Source organism: Echiichthys vipera, assembly GCF_963691815.1.
Source record: "Echiichthys vipera genome assembly, chromosome: 17".
Classification (NCBI taxonomy): domain Eukaryota; kingdom Metazoa; phylum Chordata; class Actinopteri; order Perciformes; family Trachinidae; genus Echiichthys; species Echiichthys vipera.
The window spans coordinates 17,153,794-17,178,814 of record NC_139842.1 but is presented as its reverse complement, the minus strand read 5'-3'; the positions used below and the strand labels follow the sequence as shown (position 1 = coordinate 17,178,814).

The 25,021-nt window shown below is 40.4% G+C and overlaps 1 protein-coding gene across 1 annotated transcript; it reads right to left on the bottom strand.

The window, feature by feature from the left end:
- Positions 1-454: 454 nt before the first annotated feature.
- Positions 455-24,401, bottom strand: ttyh3a (tweety family member 3a). The gene is made up of 15 exons (XM_083930807.1): positions 24,125-24,401; positions 22,963-23,148; positions 19,736-19,905; positions 17,709-17,820; positions 17,334-17,554; positions 16,444-16,539; positions 15,436-15,508; positions 14,554-14,629; positions 10,676-10,731; positions 10,040-10,132; positions 9,180-9,272; positions 8,285-8,421; positions 6,493-6,666; positions 5,977-6,052; positions 455-3,025 (listed from the first exon to the last, which is right to left on the bottom strand). Exons 2-15 carry the CDS (start codon positions 23,086-23,088, stop codon positions 2,663-2,665), a joined length of 1,866 nt encoding a protein of 621 aa, XP_083786933.1. The 5' UTR covers positions 23,089-23,148; positions 24,125-24,401; the 3' UTR covers positions 455-2,662.
- Between the last annotated feature and the right edge of the window lie 620 nt (positions 24,402-25,021).

Genomic DNA, 25,021 nt, shown 5'->3' with positions numbered 1-25,021 from the left:
ACACTGAAGAGTTTTACCAGGAAAATGACATGCTAACTGCAGACAGACTTTCAAGCAATTTCAATGACCCACGTCTATTCCTGTCTATTTTCAAAAACTGTCAAGGTCCTGTTTTCCCCCCTCAAATTCAAAAACTTTCAAGGAAACAGAAGAAAGCAAAAAATACAGACTATAGGCAGCATTAAAATATACTTCATATACTTCTGTATAAATCTAGTAAAAAAATAAACCTTTAAACCATTTGCTGCGTATTTTGTCATATTCTTGAAAAGAGTTGTGTTTTCTGTGTTGTGCTTTCTTAAACACAGTGAAATAGTGCCTCTGTAAATGTAAATTGGGGTGACAACAGAGCTGACAGTGAAGTTCTGCTGCTACCTAGTGTCAACTCCTGGTTAGGAAATATTTAAATGAACATCCAACGAGCAGGTTCACTACAGTTAAGGATTGTTTAATTTTTAAAAACACAGCATTCCAGCTCAAAATAACCACAGGTTTTACATGTACACATTTTAGAGATTGCAAAAAAGATGTATATGTATATATATAAAAAAAAGATTACATCTAGAGTGATTTTTTTCCAGAAAAAAACTCAAATTGAAATCTATTTACCGTATTCACATTAATGAAGCAACACATTGTGCTTGCTACAATTCTAAAATGAAAAAAAACCAACAACAACAAAACAAACTAAAAGCAAATCAAGTAGAAAAAAACAAACAAACATGGAATACGCTTAGTTAAAAATGTCAATTTCAGCCACTTGGTTTTCCTTAATTTTGTAAATGTTTATAATCTGTACAAACGACTTGCAATACAAACAACAAAGAGAATATGACTACTACCCAAAAAGAGAAAGGTTGCATCAGTGTAATCAAGTTTGACGGAGCGTAAATGATTTGAAAAGGTCAGGCTCATTTTCTGGCACAGGCAACCTGGAGCTGTCAGCTTTACAAAGTGGCCTCAAGTATTTAAAAAGATATTCAGATAGTAAAAGAGTTGTGCTTCACTTGTTGGCACAGTCTCAAAAAACAACACACCTCTTGAACTGATCACAATGCACATCCAAGAAAAGCGAGTTGAAGCTGCAGAAGAACAAACATCTCACTCCGCCTTTGAAGGATCCGTCACGCTTCAACAGGAAGTCAGCAGGTTTCCTTCGATCATTTCCAGATTGTAGAGCGAGTTATCACAATCCCTTCACAGCATCCAATCACTCATATGTACTTTTTTTTATTTATTTTTTTAAATAAATGCTAAAACACATTTGTGAGACACTGCATTGCCAATGCATTAAAGTTTCTCTCAGAAACTCAGAAATGCATTTTGTCACATAAAGATTCTTGTGAGAGGAATTTCTGACTCTAAACCTGCATTTAGTGGAGAAGATCATTGCTGGACAGAGTCAAGGATGTGTGTGGACAGTTTCTAGTTCAGTAAAGGGAGATGAGGCTGTACAACTCAACAGGAACGTGGAGAGAATAACAAGCAGTCTGGTGAAGAGGCAGATTGTCGGAAAAAAAGTCTAGAGTAATGTGGCAGAAGACATCACGCACAACTCTGTCCTCCTCTGCTTCACCATCGTCTTCAAAAGGGCTGTAAAAAAAAAAATTTCTGCTTCCAGTAGTATAAAACGTCTCTTCTCCCCCAAAAATGTTGCGGTTTCATTCTTTTTTGGATGTACATCTTCATCCAGCTGCATTTCCATTTCCATCACGCAGCTCATCTGTGTCCTAATCAAATCCTCTGAGAGTGCCAGAATCAAGTTCACAGCTTCACAAGTTACAGTCAGTGCTGTAGAATAGTGGCTCATCAATGTATTAAAAAAAAATGCCACAGGAAATAATAACAGTGTCCCAAGAAGAAAGACGTTTCTATTTCAGACCTGTAAGACGTGCAACACTGCAGGAAAACTGGTCCCAGACATCAGATTTAAACACAAAATGCAAAAACAAGCCAATGTGTACGTGTAATATACAGTATGGCCACTTTAACTGGAGAATAGTACAAACCTTGTTACCTCAAACATAGACTTGCACTTTAAATTTTACGAGCAGAAAAATGAGAGGTTGCACTTTGAAATGAATCTATTCTACAACATTTTGATCTACGTTGAGTGCGTTGTGAGAAATAATGTCTACACTTCGGGCGGGAAGAAAACAGTTGTTTCCTCCTCTATGTGTAAGGCATTTTTTTCTTACTCTCCCACAGAGTGCAGTACAGTACTTTACAAAACAAAAACAACAACCAGTAGTAATCAGCGTTAGTCTAGGAGCACTTCCAGAGTCCTCGACATTGCACTGCCTTGTTAGATGTGACACTGTACATGACATGGTGCTTTCAGGTGTAAAGAAATAATAAGTTTGGAGTGTAAAAGTCAAGTCCAGGCTCTGTCACATCAGATTTCCAGATCCCAGCACCGATGAGGATTCTTGCAAAAGTAAACATCAGCCGAGGATTGTGGGGGAAAATAGTATGTGCACTGTGGTCTGCAGGATTCCATGAGTTTTGGTTCACCAATCAGGAAAAAGCACATTTGGTTTTACACTTTAAAGTCAAGTGAGACGGTGGAGGAAAGCAGAGAAATATGAAAAATAATAACTGACTGACTGGATGGGAGACTTCAGAGATGTCAGCTCTGCAGACAGGATGAGTCCAGTGTAGTCTAGTGGGCTGAAGGAGGGCTGTTGAGGTCTGGTCTGCTGTTCGGATCTGGTCTGCTGCTGGGATCTGGTCTGCCGCTGGGATCTGGTCTGCCGCCGGGATCGGGTCTGCCGCTGTGATCGGGTCTGCCGCTGTGATCGGGTCTGCCGCTGTGATCGGGTCTGCCGCTGGGATCGGGTCTGCCGCTGGGATCGGGTCTGCTGCCGGGATCGGGTCTGCTGTTGGGATCGGGTCTGCTGTTGGGATCGGGTCTGCTGTTGGGATCGGGTCTGCTGTTGGGATCGGGTCTGCTGTTGGGATCGGGTCTGCTGTTGGGATCGGGTCTGCTGTTGGCTAGGTATTTTGCCCGCATGCTGGAAGTGTACTGCGAATGAACAAAGAAAAAGTGACACAGAACAAAACATGAATTTTGTTTTTTACTCGAAATGGGTAACATCACATCTTTAAAACCTTTGAAGATTTTCTCATTATTATATGACTGCAGGTTTTAAAGCCTGGAAAAAAAGGATGGGTTGCAAAAGCAAACATTCAAAGGCTAAGTTATCTATTCAATAATAAGAAAGCCCAGGTAAATAAAACATCAAAAGCAGCAGTGGAAAAACATACAAATACACTGATCGGACATATCAAAGCACTACAGTATCAGAGAAAATCCTGCACAGGTTACCTTCCAAACGAGTTACTCCAGAGCGCGGCTGGGATGTTAAATAATTCAAATACAGAAAGAACATCACAGCGTCAGCTACAGAAGACGGAGACATCAGAGTACAAGGAGGTGTTTAATGTATTCTTTTTGCTTTTAACCATCGTGCACGTTCATATACATTTAGGATGCACCCATGCATTTTCTGAAAACAGGCGATACGAACACAAAAAGGCTGCATTTCAGACTCATGTGGAAACTTGAGTTAAAGTTGACTTGGTTGCTTTTCAGTTGTAATATATTTTCTCAATGTCATGATCAGCAACTGGGACAGCCTGTTGAGGATGTGAACGAGTATTTGCACAGACGTGTGCTCAAGAAAAACCCAACATGACTTACCTTGGATGTTAAATGAAAGTATAATTTGTACAGTAGGGCTGTAACAAATTTTTATTTTCATTATTGATCACTTCTTGATTGTATTATGTTCAGAACGGGCCAAAAATAATGCTTTTGTGTCTTTTTTCCTTCCATAGTGTTGAATAATAAATTCCCTGATTAAATAATTGTGATATTTCCTCTGACTGTAATAATCAAAATCTCATATCGTGACATCCCTAGTATTAACCCCGTATAAGTTCAGCCTCAAACCAAAGTATCAAAACAAAGCAGATCCAGATGATCAGTAAAACATTTTATGGCTTCTTAATTTGACGTTGACTTGTCACAGTGAGCCTCTGGGCAGTGTCACAGCGTCACATGTTCCTCCAAATACATCTGTGGTGCAGGGGGGGTTGGGGAACATGCAGCCCAGGGCCACAGGAAACAAAGATCAGCTGAGATACCAGGTGGGAGACTTAGCAATAGTCAGGACAGAGGGGGAGTGGGGAGTGGGGTGGTCCAGCAGCCCTGGTGGGACCTGAATAGGGAGTGAGTGGAGCTGGGAGTTTGGGATGTGGTACAGAGGAGGAACAGGCCAGCAGGTGGAGGAGACGGGCATGTTTTGTACCTGTTAGCATAGCAGATGAGGTTACCAAAACGATCTTGAACTCGCCGAAGGCTTTAACTGCCAGCTCTGACCGCTGTTACTGTCCGCGGCAGTCAAATACAACTGTATGGATTCGCCGGGGAAAAAAACAAAAAAACGACAAGAAGAGAGTATAGAGATGATACACAAAGCAGCGTCTAGGTCCAGGAAGACACACGGACACCAGGGAGGGGAGGATCTCTGCTAGAGGTTCAGGCCAGGGGGTAGCAGGAGGGAATGACTGAGGTTTGTTCCTAATACATGGTCAAAGTTTGTCTAACTTGTATCAAGTTGCAATTTAAAAAAAAAAAGGATGTTGCACACCATAAAGTCTTGACTTGGAAAGGAAACAAAGAATCCTGCACACTGTACATCACTTGTATTGATTTTATTGACAATGTTTCGATCCCCAGACCTTTATCAGGCAAAGCTCATACAGACAAACAGAACCATACATATATACAGTAGGCTATAGGCTTTCACCCAGGAAAAGGTGCTAATATAGTAACCATATATGTATGATGCCATTTGTCTTTAAGAACTTTGCCCGATAAAGGTCTGAGGACAAAAACATTGTCAAAGTGTGCAGGACAAGTGTGTATTTTCTTTCCAACTTGTATCAAATAAAAGACAGAAAACACTGCTATCTAAGATATACATTATGTCAGGTGACAGTTTGGCACTTCACATACTGATGCATGTAGGTAAATTCATTGTTGTTTTGTACATTGCTGCCAGAACTGGAAGAGATTTGCTGTTATACTCACGAAGAAACATAAAGAATGATCCCTCCAAATACTGGTTCAATTCAAATACACCATCATATCTAATCATGTCTATCCATGTTTCTGTGGCTGCTAAGTGAAGATGTATTATTTTTCTGATGATGTACAGTGGTAAACAATAAGGCCTTTACAACGCCGGGACTTTCCAATGGGATCAAGCACCTTTTGATGAACTCAGGAACTAAGCCTGCGTTCGGACCAGAGGTACCAGGGACTAAATTGAGTTCCTTTAGGACAGTTAAATTTTTTTAAATAAAGTCTGTGGTCTGGAGGCAGTACTTTGTTATGGCTTAGGAAATAATTGGAGCTCATTGGTCAAACACAGACACCATGGCTGCTTTAACTTTTTAACAAAAAAATTAAAAACAGGCTTTGTTGTCGAGAAAGAGAAAATGTGTGGACGAGAGAGAGCAAGTTAGAGAGTGGCAATGAGGAAATAAAGTGAGTGAAAGACGGTAATAAAACAATTTTCTGGTGGTTTGATGTTGCCACAGACAAATGACCATCAAACACCCCGATTATCTGTGGAGACAGACACGCTGGAGTTTTCAGTCCTATTTTCCTCCTCTGCATTTCTGCATTTTTCAAAGTCACACAAGAGTAAATAAAAAGAACAGGATAACTAAGAAAGTTGTGTTGCAAATACAGATGTTTTTTTTTAACTGATCTAATTGGTTGAATCTTCAAGGTTCTTCAGATGTGGTGGAAACGCAAACAGGAAGATGCAAAGTTCCAATTTTAGTTCCTGATTTTTCTTCCTCTGATTCCATATTTCCTGAATCCTTTTGTTCAAAAAGGCTGCCAAATTCTATAGCTCTCAGGTTTTCTTTGTATTTTTTTACAGGAAATGCAACACTTACCGAGGGCGGAGGAGACTCTCGTCCTATCAGAGGAGTGTTTTCACAGCGAGAGTTCTGAAAGTTGGCGTTCTGAGCCCTGTCGAATTAAACACACAATGAGATCAAACACAACAAGCTGAGAAGTGCATAAACCCCTACACACTACTTTAAAGATATGAAACAATATACTGTATAACATGAAACTCTCCACGTCAGTTTTCAGCATACCATGGCATTAAAGTACAGAGCCAGAAAATGGATTCCTTGAGCTTCACTCATGAGCTTTGAGTTTCACAGGCTTCACAGCTGGAGAGCAACAGCTGCATCTGCTGTCCACTGCGTGACTTTCTATAGGAGAGTTTAGCTTCTCTCTGGGGACATAAAAACTGGCTCCTGAGTACATGGCGTATCTAACGTCAGCCACACTGTGCACAACCTCAGGCAGGGTTGTGAAAATAAATTATCTACCACTTCTGCCTTTCATTTACAGCGGCCTCATACTCAAATCCACAGTAGTTTGAAGCAGTGGTGACTTACATGTACTCGGTGACAGGTGCGTTGCTGACGGTGTGGGCTGTGGCAGGGATGGAGGTCTCGCTGCCGTAGCTGCTGCCACAGCTGTACAGGCTGGGCATGTGCACCCGGTACAGGTTATCATGGTTGTGCCTTCCCCCGTGGCTTAGAGACTCATCCTCACGGTCCTCCTCGTTACTGCAAAAAAAAAAAAATCAAAAAAAAATAATCACACAGCACGTTAAAAACACCGCCACCAGATGGACCCCCTGTGCTATCTAACTGATAACAAAAGGAGCATAAAAGTGCCACATGGTCACGTTTTGTGTTTATTTTCAGACACATTTTGATTAACTCGTCACCGCCTGAGGAAGAGAGAGCGCGATGAATTCTCTGTTGTAGTAAAGACGGTGCAGTTTTCCACTGACCTTAATGGGACTGAACAAAGACGGTAAAAATGACCTCATAAGTGGCTCAGTTTCTGCAGGAAAATTAAAAGCCCTAATTTTGCATCAGGACAATAAATGCATCACCTTGTCAAATAAAAGCAGTGGCCTACTTCTGCAGGGAGAACATGATTCCACTTGATTCTTTTCAAACAATGAAGCTCAGTAGTGAAGTAACAACAATGCACTGAACTGTTGGTCTGTCAGAATAATGACACCAACATCATGGAGCCTGTCGCCCTCTAGTGTTCATCCCACAGGCTTTTTCTTGCATATCTTATCCATGAGATGAGAATACATTTATTTGTCTGTGCATATCAGAGAAAAGACAGATTACTCATGAATCGATTAATAACACCAATCTTAACCCAGAAATTCCCCATTGGGTAAATTAAATGAGTACGATTGCCTGATTATAACAGTAGAGCTGCATCGACTAGTTGATTTATCGAACAACAGAAAAATAACCACAACTATTTTGATAATCCATTAATCGTTAAAGTAATTTTTAATGCAAAAATGGAAGACAGTATTCAAACACGGAGACTTAAGGCTTTTCTCTGTTTAAAATAATATTTAAATGATTAAAGACTTGGAATTTGAAATGTTCCACTATTTTCCGACATTTTATAGACCACAAGTTTAATTAATTAATCTAGAAAATAATTGGCAGATTGACCTTAATGAAAATAACCGTTGGTTGTAGCCCTGTGTAACAGTAAAACTAACAAGCTTAGCAGGGACCACTGAGAAAACACACTGGTAGCGTGTAAGCCTTTGCTTTATAACAGGAAGCACCAGCTGAGATCAAACTGATGAACATGCCCCCCAATTGTTCGGAGGAATCAGCTAATTATGTGGCGCAGCTGAGCTGACGGCTGGGAAAACTACTGCTACCTCGTAGCCATCCTGCAAACCTTATCTGCTGCTGATAGGACAAAGACATCCGAATGATTTCACCCCTCGGCTGCAAAAAAAGACACCAGCTCAGGCGCTGGTTATGATAGATTTAGGCCAACTCGGCTCAATTAGGGAGGATAACGGGAAGCAATCTATTTGAAGAAGCAGCTGGGGCCTTCTGGACACGTCCCAGTGGTAAACACAGCCTTACACAAAAATAATCGTGTTTTCCTATCAGTGTAGATTTATCCTGAATTACTGTCTGCTTCACAACCGTGCTGCGTGAAAACAAGCGCTGAATAGGGTTAGAAGAAATGCCAAAGAACCATGATTAATTGATAGGCTTATCCTCTTAAATAATTTCTGGATGTATACACACTCCTGCATACAAACCCAGCTTAAAAGCTTTTGCGCTGGTTCCTATGTGGTTGTGAGTCGAAGGGTGTACTGGTGGCCAGTAGGTGTCTTACCTCTTACTGTGCCAGGTGTGTGGCACACTGCAAACAATCGAGCTGAACATGAGAGCGGTGATGAAGGAGAAGAGCACGAGGTAGATGAGGCCTTCCAGTCCGTCATAACACAGTCCCGTCATGGCCTGGACAAAGTCCTACGGAACGGGGAGACACCACTTTTATTATAGCAGGTATGACTGGATCAGAGACTGCAGCCAAACATCTGAAGCCATTTGAGAAACTTAAGAATGAAGGCTAGAGTTGCTGTTTTAAAATTGTCAGCATGTGGATTCTAGGAGGGTCTTTAAAGTGCATCTGCTGTGATTTCTCATTTGAAACTAGGTCAAACCAATGAGCTCACGGTTGGCGAACTAGAACGAAGGAAGTGAATTTTAATCTAAGTTTGTGAAGAAGCACTACACCCCACAATATCATAATTGAGGATCTCCATTCAGTATGCACTGCACAGCAGGACCACATTTGGTATTCTACTGGAGATATTGTAATTTTCATGAAGTAATCAGCTTTGTCAGGTGAATGTTTAAGAGAGAAGGCAGAGTAGAAAGCAAAAAGAAAGTGCTCCACTTGCACGTGTGCACTTGGAATTTGGAAGCTGCTGAGGGAGAATTCTCTAAAGCATTGCGATAGCCGAGTACTTGTCATTCAGCCAGCTTCATAAATGGTACAAAGCCAGCATCGACTGGACAGGAACTCGCATACAGCAAGGCAAATGTTATTTGTGGTGACAGGTGTAGTCAACTGCACAAGCATAAAAAGAGGAGCTGCTTTATACAACTAAGCTGCACTACAAAGATGTCAGAACAAATCATTTTCCAGGCGCATTTTTCATCAAACATGGAGCGACTCTACAATAAGAATGTCTCAGTTTGTAAGTCTTCTCTTCCCTGCTCACCATGTGCAGGCTGCGACAGTCCACCAGGGCAGTGAGCTGATGTAGACTGATCTCTGTGGTGTTCAGTATTCCCTGGATCTCTTCTAAACTTCCCTGGAAATAGTGGTAGAAAAACACAAAATTAGCAATGTTGAAACAGGCTTGACTTGAAATCCAACTTTGGCACCTGGTTAAACATTGCAGAACAAAAGCATAACTCTCATTGTCTACATTACAAAAGTGGTAGTTTCCTGCCTGTAAACAGAAGGTGTGAGCATTTGCAAATAGACTGAAATAGTGATTTGATTATCCATTCTACGCATCAGTGTCTTTCATCAATATACAACAGTACAAAGCAGCTGCAGCTGAAAAAGCAGATTTTAATGTATGATACATTTTAATAGACCTTTTCCCGTCTTCCTCCAGTTCTCATCACAGCTCTAGCGTATAATACGTCTGATAGCCTGATATAAACATTTCCACAAACTCAGCACATTTCTCTGTGTGGGTATGGGAGGTGAAATATGCCTCTCTATTTCCAATGTCCGCTCTCATTTGTGCCTCTGTCAACACAGTGTAAGGACCAGCGCTGGACAATACCACAGTGTTGTATTGACAAGGGCCAGTGAAAGCCTAATGCAGCTAAATGGACATAATGCAGCTCCCAGGTGGGCTGTCAGCACATCTTTATGTGGACAGGTGCACTTCACTTCTCTGCATGTCCCATTCACTGGGATATTCTGTCATCACAAACAGTACAATAGTACAGGACAGCTTGTGGCCTACCGGTGGTGGAGGGGGTTATGGAGTGTTTATGGTAACAGCTACACTGCAATGTGGCATGTCTAGCAAAGAGTGTAGTGATGGGGCTGGAAACATACCTGAGTTTGTTTATACTCTCTGGTGGCAGAGCGCAGCAGTTCAGATACGTCATCCTGCATCTCCACTAATGCTTTGTGACTCCCGGAGAGCTTCTGAAATGAAGAATAAATACTGTAGCAGCCCGGCACATCTCAAAAGTATATCCATTATTTTAAACATTACAAAGTGCTTTTGGTTGTCTCTCTTTGTAGTCAACCGGACGTCTAATGGAAGCAGGCCGACAGCTTATAGATGTGAGCTAAAAGGTTTTACATACTGTATATATAACTTCCTACAGTCATACTAACAATAGATGCCTGGACTTCAGCAGCACTCAGAAGTTCTGATTTATTCATGTGGTTTGCAAGATGAAATGAAGGTAGTCCATTAAAGTAAACTATAGATTCACGGTAAAAGTGTCATTTCTCTTCTCTAGACAAACACACACACACACGAAAAGCTGCTGGCAGACTGGAAAATATTGTACTATTGCATGGACAACATTTTATGCAATGGGAGTGAGTCATTGTGCCCACTTATATTCTCATAAATCAAACCTCATGCAGAAAATACATCTAGAATATTATGAGGGTGAATGATTTGATGTCAAAAACTCAAAACATGCAGAAACAAAAGTAGTAATATATGCAACAAACCTGCTGGAAGGGGTTTGTTTGTTCTAGACTGCAGCTAAGGTAGTGCTGCAGGATATCTGTGAATAAAAAGGACAGTGGGAACAGAATTAGTAAGCAGAGCCACACATTCACAAGTAGTGCTGCAACTGGAACAATATCTTCATTACCAAATGTCCGACCACATAAATCGACCATGCAGATTAATCAGCTGATATTATTTAAATACAGATATGTCAGTATCTTCTGTATATATTGGCCAATAAGTTACAGGAGGCTGCAGTACAAAAACGCCAAACTAGGTTTGAGGTCGTTTAGAAAGTGTGTTGCCATCATACTGTTTCAATTATATTAAGGTTTATAGTTATGCATAATTAAGAGTGTGGCTGCTTTCAGGGACATGTGAATGACGTCACAGGTGGTTATCATAGACTGTAGGCTTCATTCGGCCAGCCTCAGCTCCATCCATGCTCCACCTCTTTGCCCATTTTTGGATTGACCGGGAGTAGGCGGAGTAAGGCACTGCCAAGATGGTGAAAGCCCACATTGACATTCATTTTGGCTCTTCAGAAACCTAACGTAATAGAGAGTCCATATTTTCATACTATGGTTGCAGCCCTACACGAGTTGACTATTTAGAATAACTGACATAGGGGCTCGTCAAAGATTTGTACATTGTTTTAAGGACTAGAATGAGCACAGTGCACTTCTGGAGTTAAAAACTGCAGTCAAAAGCTACATTTTATCTATGTCTCTTGATTTTGGAATCTCTTTTTTATGTTGCAGTGTGTTTTCTCTTCCCTGAGTCACTGCTTCATCCACCACTGTTTTGATCTGGGAAAGAAGCCAATAGCAAGGTAACAGACCGATGCAGAGACATTGTATGTTGTTTTCTAGCTCTGTCTTGCTGCTTGTTCCCTGCTTGCCTTGCCTTTACTGCTTCTCTAACAGTGCTCCTGCTGAGCAAATCCTGAGCTCTGAGGTGAAATGTTCCAAGGGAATAAAGTTCACATGCCATCATAGTATGAATGAATGTGTTTTTCCAATGATGCCGCAACACTTGCAGCAGCAACAACAGGACAAAAAGCCAGTGAGAGGCTTAGGTATAACCCTTCTTATTGCACAGCGCCTCCTGCAAAACAGCTCAAAGACCGGTTTAATCATTACCTGGGTTAATGATAAAATTACTACATGACCAAAGTTGTATCCACAGTACACCATAAACCGAAATAGACTGTATTTAAAGTTTTGGACTTTCGCATGCTATTACAACCTACTCCGGGTACTAACTCACAGCAGTGAGTAGGAGTCGATGAGAAATCCACAGTGACTCAAAAGCAACAGCAACGTCCACAAATACAAGCTGTGAGAACACCACCGACCTAACACATGGTGTGAGTGACGTCCACACTCACTGCCGTGGGAGCTTCTTTCCCACACAGTTGAGTGAACTCATGAGAGGAGGATTTCCGCTATAGAGGAGTACATATCAAGCAAGCTTCTGTCACACATACGCCCACACACACAAATATCAGGAAGAGCAGCCTCACCATGGGGCTGGGCCCACTTCTGATATCAAACAATGCCAACTGTACTGACTAAGGATGAATACTTGCTGCCAATATACAGCGCACTGAAAACCCAATTATGGCTTAGTGGCCATTCACACTAGTTCAGACCGTCCGGCGTAAACACCAAGTCCCCCCATCCATTTTGATGGATGAAATCTATGAAGGTGAAAAAACCGAAGGCTGCCTTATTGCCTTATAACACACACACACACACACACACACACACACACACACACACACACACACACACACACACACACACACACACACACACACACACACACACACACACACACACACACACACACACACACACACACACACACACACACACACACACACACACACACACACACACACACACACACACACACACACACACACACACACACACACACACACACACACACACACACACACACCTTGGGGTTCAGCGTCTTGCTCAAGGACATCAGTGATGTGGCTCTGGTCTGGTCACAAGACCATTTGGCATTACTTTATTCCACCAGGTTAAACATTTTGGCAGGGACGGAGTCAAAAAGAATCTGCTTCCAGTCCCTGGAGCTTCAGTACAGTTGCTCTGAGTATATTTTGTTTTACAAGCTTTTTTCGATCTCCTCCAAGCCCGAGAAACTGCTAATTGTCAGATGTCAACCAAACTGAATGAGCAAATATTTTAAAAGAGAGACTAACCTACTCAAAATAAGAACTACTTAAACAGAATGCGTATGCTTGAGTGCTTAAGTATTGACAGGTTTACAGATTTTAAAAGGTTATGTCTTGGAACAAATCTTGCCTCATTTATCAGAGATGCAGCTCATGTGCCTCACTGCTGTTATTGTTTGTTAAGTATTTCACAAATGAACCCAAACCAATAATGGAGAAATACAGGCTGCAACATGAAAAATTGCACAGATTAACTTTCACTCTGCTTGGATTGAGACCATGTGTCTGACATAATTGTGCAATGAGGAGAAAGATGAGGAATGAAAAAAAAACTATGAGGGTTGTTGAAAGGATGGTTGTTCAAGAAAATATAACAGCCATCGAGGGGAGGAAAGCAATAAATCTCCTGCAGTAATAATACACTCTGTGCTATCCACAGATTTTTCAGTAAGGAACGAGCTGTAAAGGGAAAATAACAACCAAGTAAGATGTTCCCTTTCTACAGCTGACATTTTTAGGTAAATGTAACCTATATGTCAAGGTGAATAATATCTTGGGGTTCGAAATCATGTACTTTATATATATTTTTTAATTTGCAAAATAGCCATAATAGTGGTTAACTTTATTACATTGTCAAAATATGAATAGATTTGTTTTAACTGATGAATAGTTAGCATGTGTTACAGGGGTAAAAATAGAAGAGAAACCCCCCATGCTGCATGATCAGCCTGGGGGAAAAATACAGCTTCATAGCTGCAGCACAGTGCTGTACAGTGTTGTGTAATAGCTGTTTAACTGTTAAGTGCATAAAGTAAGTCGGTGCTCCTGGTATAGATGGAATTACAACATTTATAGGTGATTTCTGTTTTGACTAACCAAAAACTTGGTTTGTGCATTCAACAATTAGCATCTATACATGTATATACATATATGGATAATATTGTTAAATGTTCTTTAATAAAGTTATTTGTTTAGGAAAGCAGCCTTCTGAGGACCTTTGCAATCCACATAGAAAGTACTTTTTTCATCACAGCTCAAAATTGTTACTATATCGACCGCCATATCGGTGATCGGTGCATTTTCCCCCTCAAAAATTGGTATCGCTATAAATCAGCAGAAAAGGGCAACTTGTACATCGCATTGTTCAGCTGATGATGGAAAAAAAGCACATCAAGTCGGCAGGAAGTCCTGGGTGTTCACAATCTTTTTTTTCCACGACTAAAGACGGAAGCAGGAAATATACTATCTCCGATCCTCTCCACACACATTCACACCCGAGGCATAATCATTTTTTCCCCTTACACCCACCCCATCATGTGACAGATTGGGCAATTACTAAAACGAGATGTGTTAGAGGCTTCTGTATTGCTTATAAAAGGAAGCTCATTGCCCTCTTGACCCTACCGCAGATGTGGCAGTCATTTTTAGAGGCTTTTTATGGGCCATGGAGAAGGGCAAGCCCCGCTCTTTAGAACAATGCTGCCTCACTGTCACACAATAATCAGAGCACTGAGACCAGGAAGGAGGAGGGGATTAAATATTTCAGGCTCATGTGTCCTCTACAATTTGAGCTGACAAATATTGGCCATTTCATAGAGTTGTTAGCGTGAAGACAAAACCCACTCATTACAACACCTGCTTCTCAGTACCATGAGTGATTCATACCTTGATTGATGACTCCATACTGGTCTGCCACTTTGGTGACATATGTGTCAGGAGCAACACAGAAGTCACTGGAGGTCTACAAAATAAAAAGCAAGAAAATAAAGACTTAAAAAAGATAAAAGGCACAATCGTCACAACTTTTTTGCTGAATACTAAAAACACACTAGATGCACTGTCATGCTGGATGGAACATGGAAGTCATTTATCACAGCTTTAAAAACATATTTACAACATTACAGGATGACGCTATCCCAGCATCAATGAAGTAGTTTTTTCCCTCCATAAAGCAGCCAAATTAGCTGCTTTGATCTTTTGTGAACAATGGCAGCGATATTATAGCTAGCAAGTCTCACCACTATTAATCTTAGGCATTTCTGGAAAACGCTAAATGACGAGAAAACTATAAACCCTGTAATTGTAATGCAACATAATACAATGATTCTGTATTCAAATTCAGTTTTTGTGAAATGTATATTTATGAGAACTAATGTAGTAGTCTAACAATACTAGCATATTTTATATTTTTTAATGGAGAAGATGTCATTTTAAAGAGGTAAAATTGACTTTTTTTTGTGGTACAAACCCATATACAATATTTAAGTGTGGAGGGGATCTTTAAGATTGTATTTATCACAAGGTTTTTGTATTGTATTACCTTGTATTGCATAATACAGGTGTTTCAATCTTTCTTGTCACTGCCATCTACATTTTATAGACATCTTGACATGCCAACTGTACAGATTAATTGAAATAAAATGCCCCTCCAAGGCCAAATGTTACCGTCCTTGGCTGAGCACACATAAATCGTGTTATCCAATCCTACATAATGAACTGTGCAGCTCCACCTGGTAAACATGATTATGTTCTGGTGGAGATACTTACCGCAGTGACAGCAAACTCCAGCCCCAGGGAGATCCAGCTGATTACCAGAGCCACAACACCAAACAAGCAGACCCTGGGGAGAGTAAGAGGAGGTGAAAAGCTTAGGTACCTTTAACCTGCAGTGTCAGAGAAATACTATTCAAGTGTACAACAACAGTCCACACAGGATTGTATGGCGTAGCTGGAGATATGTTTCAGCTGATTAAGTTGGTCCTTCAGAATGTATCAATCCTTCTCATGGATCACATTGGGCCAGTTTTTTGTGGGTAAAACACTAATCTCAACTCCAAACATTGTTTTGAAATTGTGAATGATTAGGTTGAACTACAGAAAGAACAAAAGGAGAAAGTAGACAGGCCCATAAACAGATTGACACAACAGATAACATTAATTATTTAAATTAATTAATGATGTGTTGGAGACGCTGTAGGAAGAGAGTGGCATTGGGAAAAAGCAAGCTAAATAACTACTTGTTAAATCATTATTAAGATCTTACATTGGCCATTGTTCAAATAAAAATCCAAGGCAAACTAACTGAAAGCATTACTATCACTGTGTATATAACTTACTATATACAGATGAATTGTTTTCAGCCCTTATCTTCCATTAACATACAAATAGGGAAGCACTCAGTGGTCTCATTTTCTTCTGCAGACCTTTAGTGCCTATAAAATTCAAATAGCCTATTTGCATGCCTGCTCTATTGAATATAAAGCAGGAGCTAAAATATCAAGGCAAGATTTAAGTGTGTCATGAAGTGTCATTAGTAATCACCCAAATACTGAGGATATCAGGGTCATTATGCTTAGTGACTTGTGACTGGGCTGATATTTTATAGGGCATTAATTCATCCTGACTAAACTATAATGACATGGTGGCCTTGATCAGTTGAAGGGTTTGTGTACAATAACTGCCACCCATTCTGTGACAATAGCTAAAATCATTTCCCAGGGTGGAACCATTTTCCCTTAAGTGCTCTTGTGCCCATGAGCTTGTGATGAGACTCACCCTATAAGCGTTCCCTTGGAGTTGCGAATGAGGCCAAACAGCACCAGAAGGCAGATGAGGACGTCGAACAGTAGCAGGCCTATGTAGCCCAGCCACCTGTGAGGACAAATGTCATTAACAACAAATGGCCAAGAGCAGCAAAGTATACCATCTCCTAATGAAAAGAGCTCAATCGTTTCAGCAAGCACAACAATTCAAACTCATAGCTCATAAAAGCAAAATTCTTATTCTATAAAAAATATTTAGAACTAGTAATTCTTTCTTCTAAGATTGTTCAAAACAAACAAAGTGCATTTTCAATATGCATATTAGAATTTCTGCTTAAAAATCATGCCGTGACATTGCATGAAAAACATAGTTAACCATTTCATAAACCACTTGTGTATTAATCATTTTAAGCAAACTCAGCCACGAAGGATTAAAAAACTCAGTGCAGGTTTGAGATTCTTGGTAAGTCAGCTGCCTAATGATATGCTGAACAAGTACGACACAGTCCTTGTTGTCTGTGCTTGCATCTGCTTCCTAATTCACTCAGAGATCTTAATTCAGAAGCTTATCCAACAGAGCGGCCTCAGTCAACTGTCTTGCCTGGGAAGAGACCAAGTGCCTTTCAACTTGTCGACAATATGTGAACCCAGATGAGCGACAGCAAAGTCTTCACAACTCAGTGAATTTCTGTAAGAGTCTGTGTGTGTCTGCATTGCAAGTTTAATGAAGACGTAGCACAAGAATCATGGTCTGTTGTAGCATCCTTGGCTCACTGCTGCTGCTGCTGCTGCCACTCCTTCCTCTGCAGCACCAGAAATGAGCTGAATATATTATGTTTTACATTATTCTGTATGGCACTTCTTGTTTGAATGAGTGCTTGGACTGCACTATTACAGTCTTACCTGTACCAGTCAAACAGCTCAATATTGACGGCCAGCTCCTCCAAGGAGATGTTGCTGTTGTCCCAGAAGGGGATCTCCACCATCTGTCTGACCAGCTCATCCAGCTGGCCCTGCAGCTTTTGGATGATGGACAGGTAGTCCGCATGCTGCGCAAACTGGCCCTCAAGCTGTTGCAGATTGTTGTCTACAGTCTGGTTCAATGAGGATGTGCTGTCATATACCTAGAGCCAGCACAGGGACAAACAAGGTCATGATGGAGCTGAATTAAAAGGGATTCACGACACAGCTCTAGTGCAAGGGGAAACTAAGGATGCTCATGGCAGAAGAGTGGTGAATTATTAAATGTATTGGTATAATTTGTGCCCTCGGTCTTACCAGCTTCTCCACTCCAGTTATTGTGCGGTTAGCATGGCGCAGAGAATACGTCAGACGATTCACTCCATCACAGGTCTCGCCGTTCCCATAGAAACCGACAGCAATGCCAGCGCTGAGGGGAGACAAAAGGAAGGGTGGGGAGACAGGGTGGTGAGGAGGAGGGATTAGCTAAAAAAGACACAGAGAGAAGACAGAGAAGAGAGCTAGTGAGGAGGATAGCGAGGCAGGGAGAGAGGCGTGTGAACTCTACATTAACCCTGCCGGTTCAGGCCCCAGTCAACAGGCTCCTTTCAGCTCCAGCAGAAAGACTCCATACAGAACCATGGAAACGCAGAGGAATGGACCAGCTATGTCCCAAACCCCACACTACGGCTGACAAAGGCAGCACTGAGGCAGGAGATCAGCTCTCATTTACAGAGACAGGCCTAAGGTTGCAGAAAAACAGTTCCGAAAACTGTTTCTTTAGGTACATCAACAAAAATAAACAAAGTATTCTGACAATTTCTTTGTGTGCAATTTGAACCCTCCATCTGGATACAGTAGAGAGTAGAAACTATTCACAGTGACAGTGCTTTGTATATTTCAGTGAAAAAAATAAACTCCCTTTCTGTACTCTGAGAGGCAATTTGTAGCAAGATCCGATATCTCTGCCTGTGTTGCAGGTGCTAACCCCCATCGTATGCCAGAGTGGATTTTATCAAGTAGGATGATGAAAAGCGCATCACTCCAAGCAAAGTCAGAAGTCTAATAGTGTTCAGCCAACAGCACTCAGTGAGTCAATGGGTTTTTTTCCCTGTTTCCGGGAGGGCTGCTAATCTCTTCCTCTCACACTCTGCAGTGTGTGAAAAAGGTGAAAAGGAGCAGCGTCACAGCAAAACCCAAACCAACCTCCCTGCTGTGATGATGAACCTGTGGAAACTGCTCTTTCAATAATAGAGAAAAAATTGTGAAAACACACAATAAAAATTAGGATAATTCCCGAAATTTTTAACAGTGGTGCAGTGCTTTGAGCAATGCTGCCAAGTGTAGAGTCAAAATAAAACACAGCAGAAGAAAACAAAACAAAGAAATGTATGATCTCTCCAAATCTGTTTTTCCTGCGCTCACTTAAAAACATTTGTGCATGGGTACAAGCACACACACACAAAGAGATACAGTGATTGTAATGCAGTTCTTGTACTCATCAGGTCCCCAAGCTCTTTGTGCTACTCTGAATCAACCGTGCTGGCTCTCCAGTGGCACATCGACAGAAGGAGGAAAACAGGGAACAAATGCAGAGATAGAAAGCATGCCCAGATGGTACAGTTCACTCACTTCAAAAATAAAAACGACAAAATATATAATTGAACCAATGCATATAGCACCCTAAAGTCTTTGAGTCTATAAAGTGTGCACACATACAAATCTAATTTCTATCTGTATTACTATACAGTTTTCTCACATACAGCTCCTCTGCGTAATGTTGTCTAGATCATTTCAGGTTTGCAGTGCATGTGTGAAAAAGGCATAAGATTCAGGGAAGTAGGCTGTTTTTTCAGGCAAACTTCCCATCGTGTTTAGTGCTGACCACAAAATGTACATATAATTTACATACTTAGCCCTTTGTCTCTGGGTGTTTGAATGCAAAATAGAGAATACAACTGCTGAATTTCATTTGCCAATGCATACAGTATGCACCTTAAAGACTAGTCGCACCTGAAATATAGTTGCCTTCTTATCTTTGTTTGTTCTCTGGCAAACTGTCAAAAACCTGGTGAGACAGTTGTGATCTTGCAAGACATGTGCAGCTGGTCACGGCAGGTGACCTATAGCAAGATCAGTGTGTTTTGCTCTTCTCTATCGCCACTGCTGTGGACGCATGAAGGTGGTCGAACCCAAACAACACAAAATGTGAGGATGATGTTATCCGGAAAAAACTTTTCAGAATAAAGGAAACATGACCCTGTGTTAAATGATAAGGACATTTAACTATGCCTGAGGGTCTGAAAACTGAATCCTCACCACTGTGATCATGTGTTTAGACTTACCTGCAGACAAGTGTTGCAATGATGACACACCAGGCCGTGCAGCAGCAGTCAGCATTGGGCTGATCCTCGTTTTTTTTACGCCGGCAGCACAGACAAATGGAATAAATAAGCAGGAACAGGAGGTCCACAGCCAGACAGGCGAGCGCCACACCTCCCAGTAACAGGATAGACTGGTGGACACAGAAGGATGGCATTATGGAAACTTTAGTGTTGATACCACTTTGACATCAATAACAGTGGAGATAATGGACTTCCAAAGTGTCTCACAGAGAAACACCACAAAGCAGTCTTTATAAGAGCGCATAGTTTCAAATAGCTTGCCTTCTTAACGGCAGGATATATTATACATAAAAATGTATTATTTTGTTGATTTGTCTACACCAGAAGCTTTATACTTTTTGGAAAATTGGAGCTTGCACCATCTCTGTCCTAAATGAAACTGAAGTTTTGCGCACAAGTGAGTTAAGCACGCATCAAGAGAAAACTTCTCTAAACTAACATGTCTCATCTTTCTCTGTAATTTGAAAAGTGGTGCTTTGATGAAGTATAAAGAGCCTGTTGATTTAGGCAGAGTCAGTACGGTACCAATTGTGGATTTTTATCTCTTAGAGACAAATAAAAAACAACAACAATAAAAGCCCTATATAAAGTGATATAGTATTAAAAGTTTCATAATGAAAGACAAATTGAGAGATAAATACTTCCCAAAAAACTCAATAAGACAAAACTGTTAGCATTTACTGCACATTACAGCTATCCACATTATACACTGGCAGAATTTCAAAGCTAGCAGTAGAGCAGTATATGATTCAAAGTGAAACCACTCAGTCAACAGAAGCACTTCCTATGTATGTCAGACAGAGGGTCTGTGTTTATTGTATACTGCAGAAGATTCACAGCTTAGGCAGATTACCATCCTGCTACTTTAGTTTTGTAAAAACCCAGAGTTGATCGATTTATTATGTGGCATCACAGTGACAGACACCCTGATGCAGTGGTTGTGTCAACCGGTTTGATGGCAGTGACTGAACTCAGTCTTGGAACAAGTGCAGGCTCAAAGCACAGTCTCAAACCAACAAACAGGACTCACTGAGTGCAGCCAGGGGTAAAACTATAATCCTACTGCATGCTAATTTTGGTGCATTGCTTAAATATAATCTTTGCAAGAGTTAAGAGGGACACATTTAAATGCATCGAAGTTTGCATCGGAATTAAGTAGTCCTACAGTGAGCACCACTGACAGCTGACAAGTCAAGACTTTCCCTTAAGTCTGCGTGAGAGCGTGGCATGGATAATAATTAGCACCCTGTCATCACAGTGGGTTAATAATTATGGTTTAGTAAGCTACTCTAATGATGACCTCTTGTGCTTTGCTCTTGTTGTGAAAACGGTGTGAAGGGAGTAGCAGAGTGTGCTCCAACAGCTGTATCACCAGTGCATTTGAATAAAATAATCCATTACACTTATCTTTTTACATTGATACTGTTTACACTGGACATCTAGCAGTACACACTCAGAGGCAAACACATTCAGCTGCAGCCATTATCCAGCCAATGAACCCTTTCTGGATCCTACCAGGAAAGGGCTCCAAGCACACCTCAGAGAGCTAGACGATAACAACTGTGCGGGGGTACAATGATGAACTTTTTCAGAAAAAGGAATCCAGTGCCACCGCAGGTGAACAATACATTCCTTAAAATGCTAATTTTATCTGCGCCCATCCAAGTTACCACTAATTCATTGATCATCTAAAGAATTCTGATACCAAATATCTCAAACCAACACAAACCAGTCAAGTTAAATAAAGATGTATATAGATTTTCATTTTCAAACATGAATGCCTTTCAGTGCTGTCGATGACGCATCATGATGTCTGGAACATGTCTTCTCGTTTCTAAGGAACTATGATTCACTTCTGCATTTTCTGAATCACACTTCCACAGTCAAAGGGATCCACCATTATCTTTTATCTTCTAGCCATGTCTGCCAAGTTTCACTTGTGCTGAAAATTACCCTCTGGACCGTTATTCCCTCAGTCCTCAGCAGTCTCTGAAACTACAGTATATTGCTACTCATTACACACTCTCTCAGAGCCTTTTAAAAACCACAGCACCACAGAATAATAATGCATTTTGAAAAAGGAGCAGCATGAACAAAGTCCTTTAATAAATTAACTAAGGACAGTTTTATGGTGAAATGGTGCATGTATAATTAACTTTCCATCATAGCAATAATAATATAAACAACTTCCCATCTTACAAGACAACAGATTAAGTCAATTGAACAGTTGAATCAACAGTTTCCACTGAATTACTTAAGAGGATTTGCAGGATTTCTTTGTTGAATGTTAAACCAAAACCTTAATCCAAAGTTAATGCTGTGCCATCTGACACAACCGTTTTTTTTTTTTTTTTTAATTCAAACAGGATATATGCAGCATCCGTTCCCTGGATCCTGTGGGTCAAAGCTAATAAGTGTCTGTGTCAATCACTGTGCTTAGAGGCATAACCTGCACACCAACTGAGGAAGAAGAGAAAACAATGGAATTTGCATAAATTGGAACATAACAGTTTTGATGGGTGCAAACCACACACCAAAACTACTGTTGAAATACAAAAATAAAGTGCCACTTGACCTAAATTTAGAGATTTTATTACAAACGTCAACAAATGCAATACTGCAAACCCCTCCCCCAGTCTTAGTGTTCTCAGGATGTACAGTCTACTTCTGGCCCTAGTTGAACCTCTTTAATCATCAGACATCTAGAGTAGAAAAGGTTTTTTACAAAATATACTTCAGAGTTCACTGGTAAAACAAATGCAGGTTACGTTATACCGTATATGAGGATGCATGTATATGGCCGTTTTTGTCAAGTTAGGTGGTTTGGTTCAAACTATACAATGACAGCTGGTTGGAGTCTGGCAAAGGTCAGGGCATGGATATACCAGCTAAACACAGATGGTGACATGGATCAAGAGGTGAAGGGGAGGAACAGATGCATACAGGTTATATGTAATTGAGAACACTAGTAATTTAACTTAAATAAAATGCTGCACACTTGAAGAAAGTAATGAACACAATAATATTATCCTTATTATCCTGCTCCTGAAGGTGGACTGGACGCCGAAATAAACATTAGGAGTTAACATTCCTGTAGGATGCATGGGAATCACAAAGTCTAGGGTTATTGGATACAAGGTAAAGCGGTCAGTGAGGGTTTTAGTTACCTGTTGATATGCCCAGTCCTCTGGTCGGAAATCACTGCTCGTTTGCTCAAACATGAAGTTGAAATGGGGAAGTCTGTGTATGAGGTTCACCCACCATGGTGGAGAGTAGCTGACCACTGCTGCCATGGCGAGCAAATGTCAATGAGATCCACTCACCAAAATTAGGGCAAGCAAGGTGGCTTGAAACTGTAAACACAGAGAGGGGAATCCACTTTATTAAGTCTGTCTAAATCCGGGATAAGAGACAAAAACAAAGGGCAATATCGCTCATCTAACATGAGAAAGGATGCTAGTAAGCTTGCTTCAGGGTTCCTACACCTATTCCAAAGTCAAAGTCAAATTTGAAAGCACATTTCAAGGTGCCTTTTTATGCTTTTGCAGCACCTTATAGCTGTGGTTAACTACATATTTGTATGTAGTACAATACTCAGCGTTCAGTACACGTATTATTGCTCTTATTCATCACATTAAATTAGTTGTGATTGTCCTATAAACAACCAACATGATGTTTTGAGACAGCTTTCTACAGGATGACAAATGAAAGAAACTCGACTATATAGATCGACAGAAATATAACCACCAACTCTTTTGATAATCTATTAATCGCCAAAAGGTATATTTCATGCAAAAATGTCAGAAAATGCTGTTTTCAGTCTTTCAAATATGGAGATCATCTTTTCTTTGTGTTATACTGAATATGCCACCCCATATAGCTTACATTTCAAACAAGTGTTTTCAATATATATATATATATATATATATATATATATAAAATTTCAGCACGCATTTGAACACTGTAGCTTGCTTTGGACATAGTATACACATTTTATGCTGCAAAATATTTAATAATTCATCTAAATTAAATACATAATTTAAAAAGCTATTCACACTGTATTAAATGACATACAATTAGTAATTACGAACACGACCACAACAACAGTTTACTAACTTAAACACTGATGGAACATTAACTAGAAGCTAACGACGTTCGGTAACCCGGGGCGACATGAAGCTAGTTAGCTTGTTACCATGTCAACTTAAAGTTAATGTTGTGTCGCTAGCAGGGATGCGGTTATACTGTTAGCTGTAAACTCTCGACCACCGTGGGCCATTTACATTTGTTATAAAATATTTATTATTATTTTTAAACAAAGCTAGTTACCGGCAATGTAGCTAGCGTTAACTCGGCTAACGTTAGCCGGTTTAGCTGCTGGTTAGTTCGGTCCGCTGAGACTCGAGCAGGGAGGCGAATAACAACAAGAAGTCTCTTTTGTTCCAATTGACATTCTGCTCTGCGGTTCAGTTACATCCTGTTTTGTTTTAGTTGATAATTCCTCGGTTCCTCTTCTTGTAGTCTTATTCCATCAGCTCAGACAAGCACCTCCGAGTAAAACCTCCATCCAGATATTAATGAAGAGTCAGCGGGGCCAAATACGGCGACTGATCACGACATTCACCCAGCGGGCAGCTTACCCGGCCCCGGCCAGCAAACAAGCCCACCTCACCGGCACAAAAATGACCCAGCAGCGCCACCCAGAGGCGCCATGTTGTTTGGATTTAATGACATATTCAGGTTGTATCGGATATATTAGAACTGCATTGTCAGTGGGAAGAAAGAGACGGTGATTTCTGAGATCTCAGGCTTGCTGAATCAGTGACTTCCTAAAACACGTGTATATACTTGCTTTTACCTGATGTCGTCTTTTTGTTTATTTCATTTATTTATTTACCTATTTTATTTTAGTGTCTTTTTTACTGTCGTTTTACCGTATCTTTTCAATTTTTTATTTAATGTATGTATTTATTTTAATTGTCTTTTTACTGTATTTTTACCTTATCTTTTTATTTTTTAATTTAACGTATTTATGTATTTATTTGAATTGTCTTTTTACCTTTTCATCTGACATTTATTTAATTTATTTATTTACCATTTTTTAAATATATATTTTTACCTTATCATCTTTTCATTTATTTGAATTAATTTTATTTCTGTACTTATTTTATGTTATTGTATTTGTCCTTATCTGTTAATTTCATTTTCTATCACTGCGCCCTATCT

Bases quoted from the DNA above. Each gene is read 5' to 3' on its own strand.
- ttyh3a (XM_083930807.1), bottom strand. From the start codon at position 23,088: ATGGCAGCAGTGGTCAGCTACTCTCCACCATGGTGGGTGAACCTCATA. The intron at 17,821-19,735 runs GTAAGTCTAAAC...GTCTCCCCTCAG, and splicing joins ATTGCAACACTTGTCTGCAG to CGCTGGCATTGCTGTCGGTT. The intron at 3,026-5,976 runs GTAAGTGTTGCA...GTTCATTCGCAG, and splicing joins GAGAGTCTCCTCCGCCCTCG to TACACTTCCAGCATGCGGGC.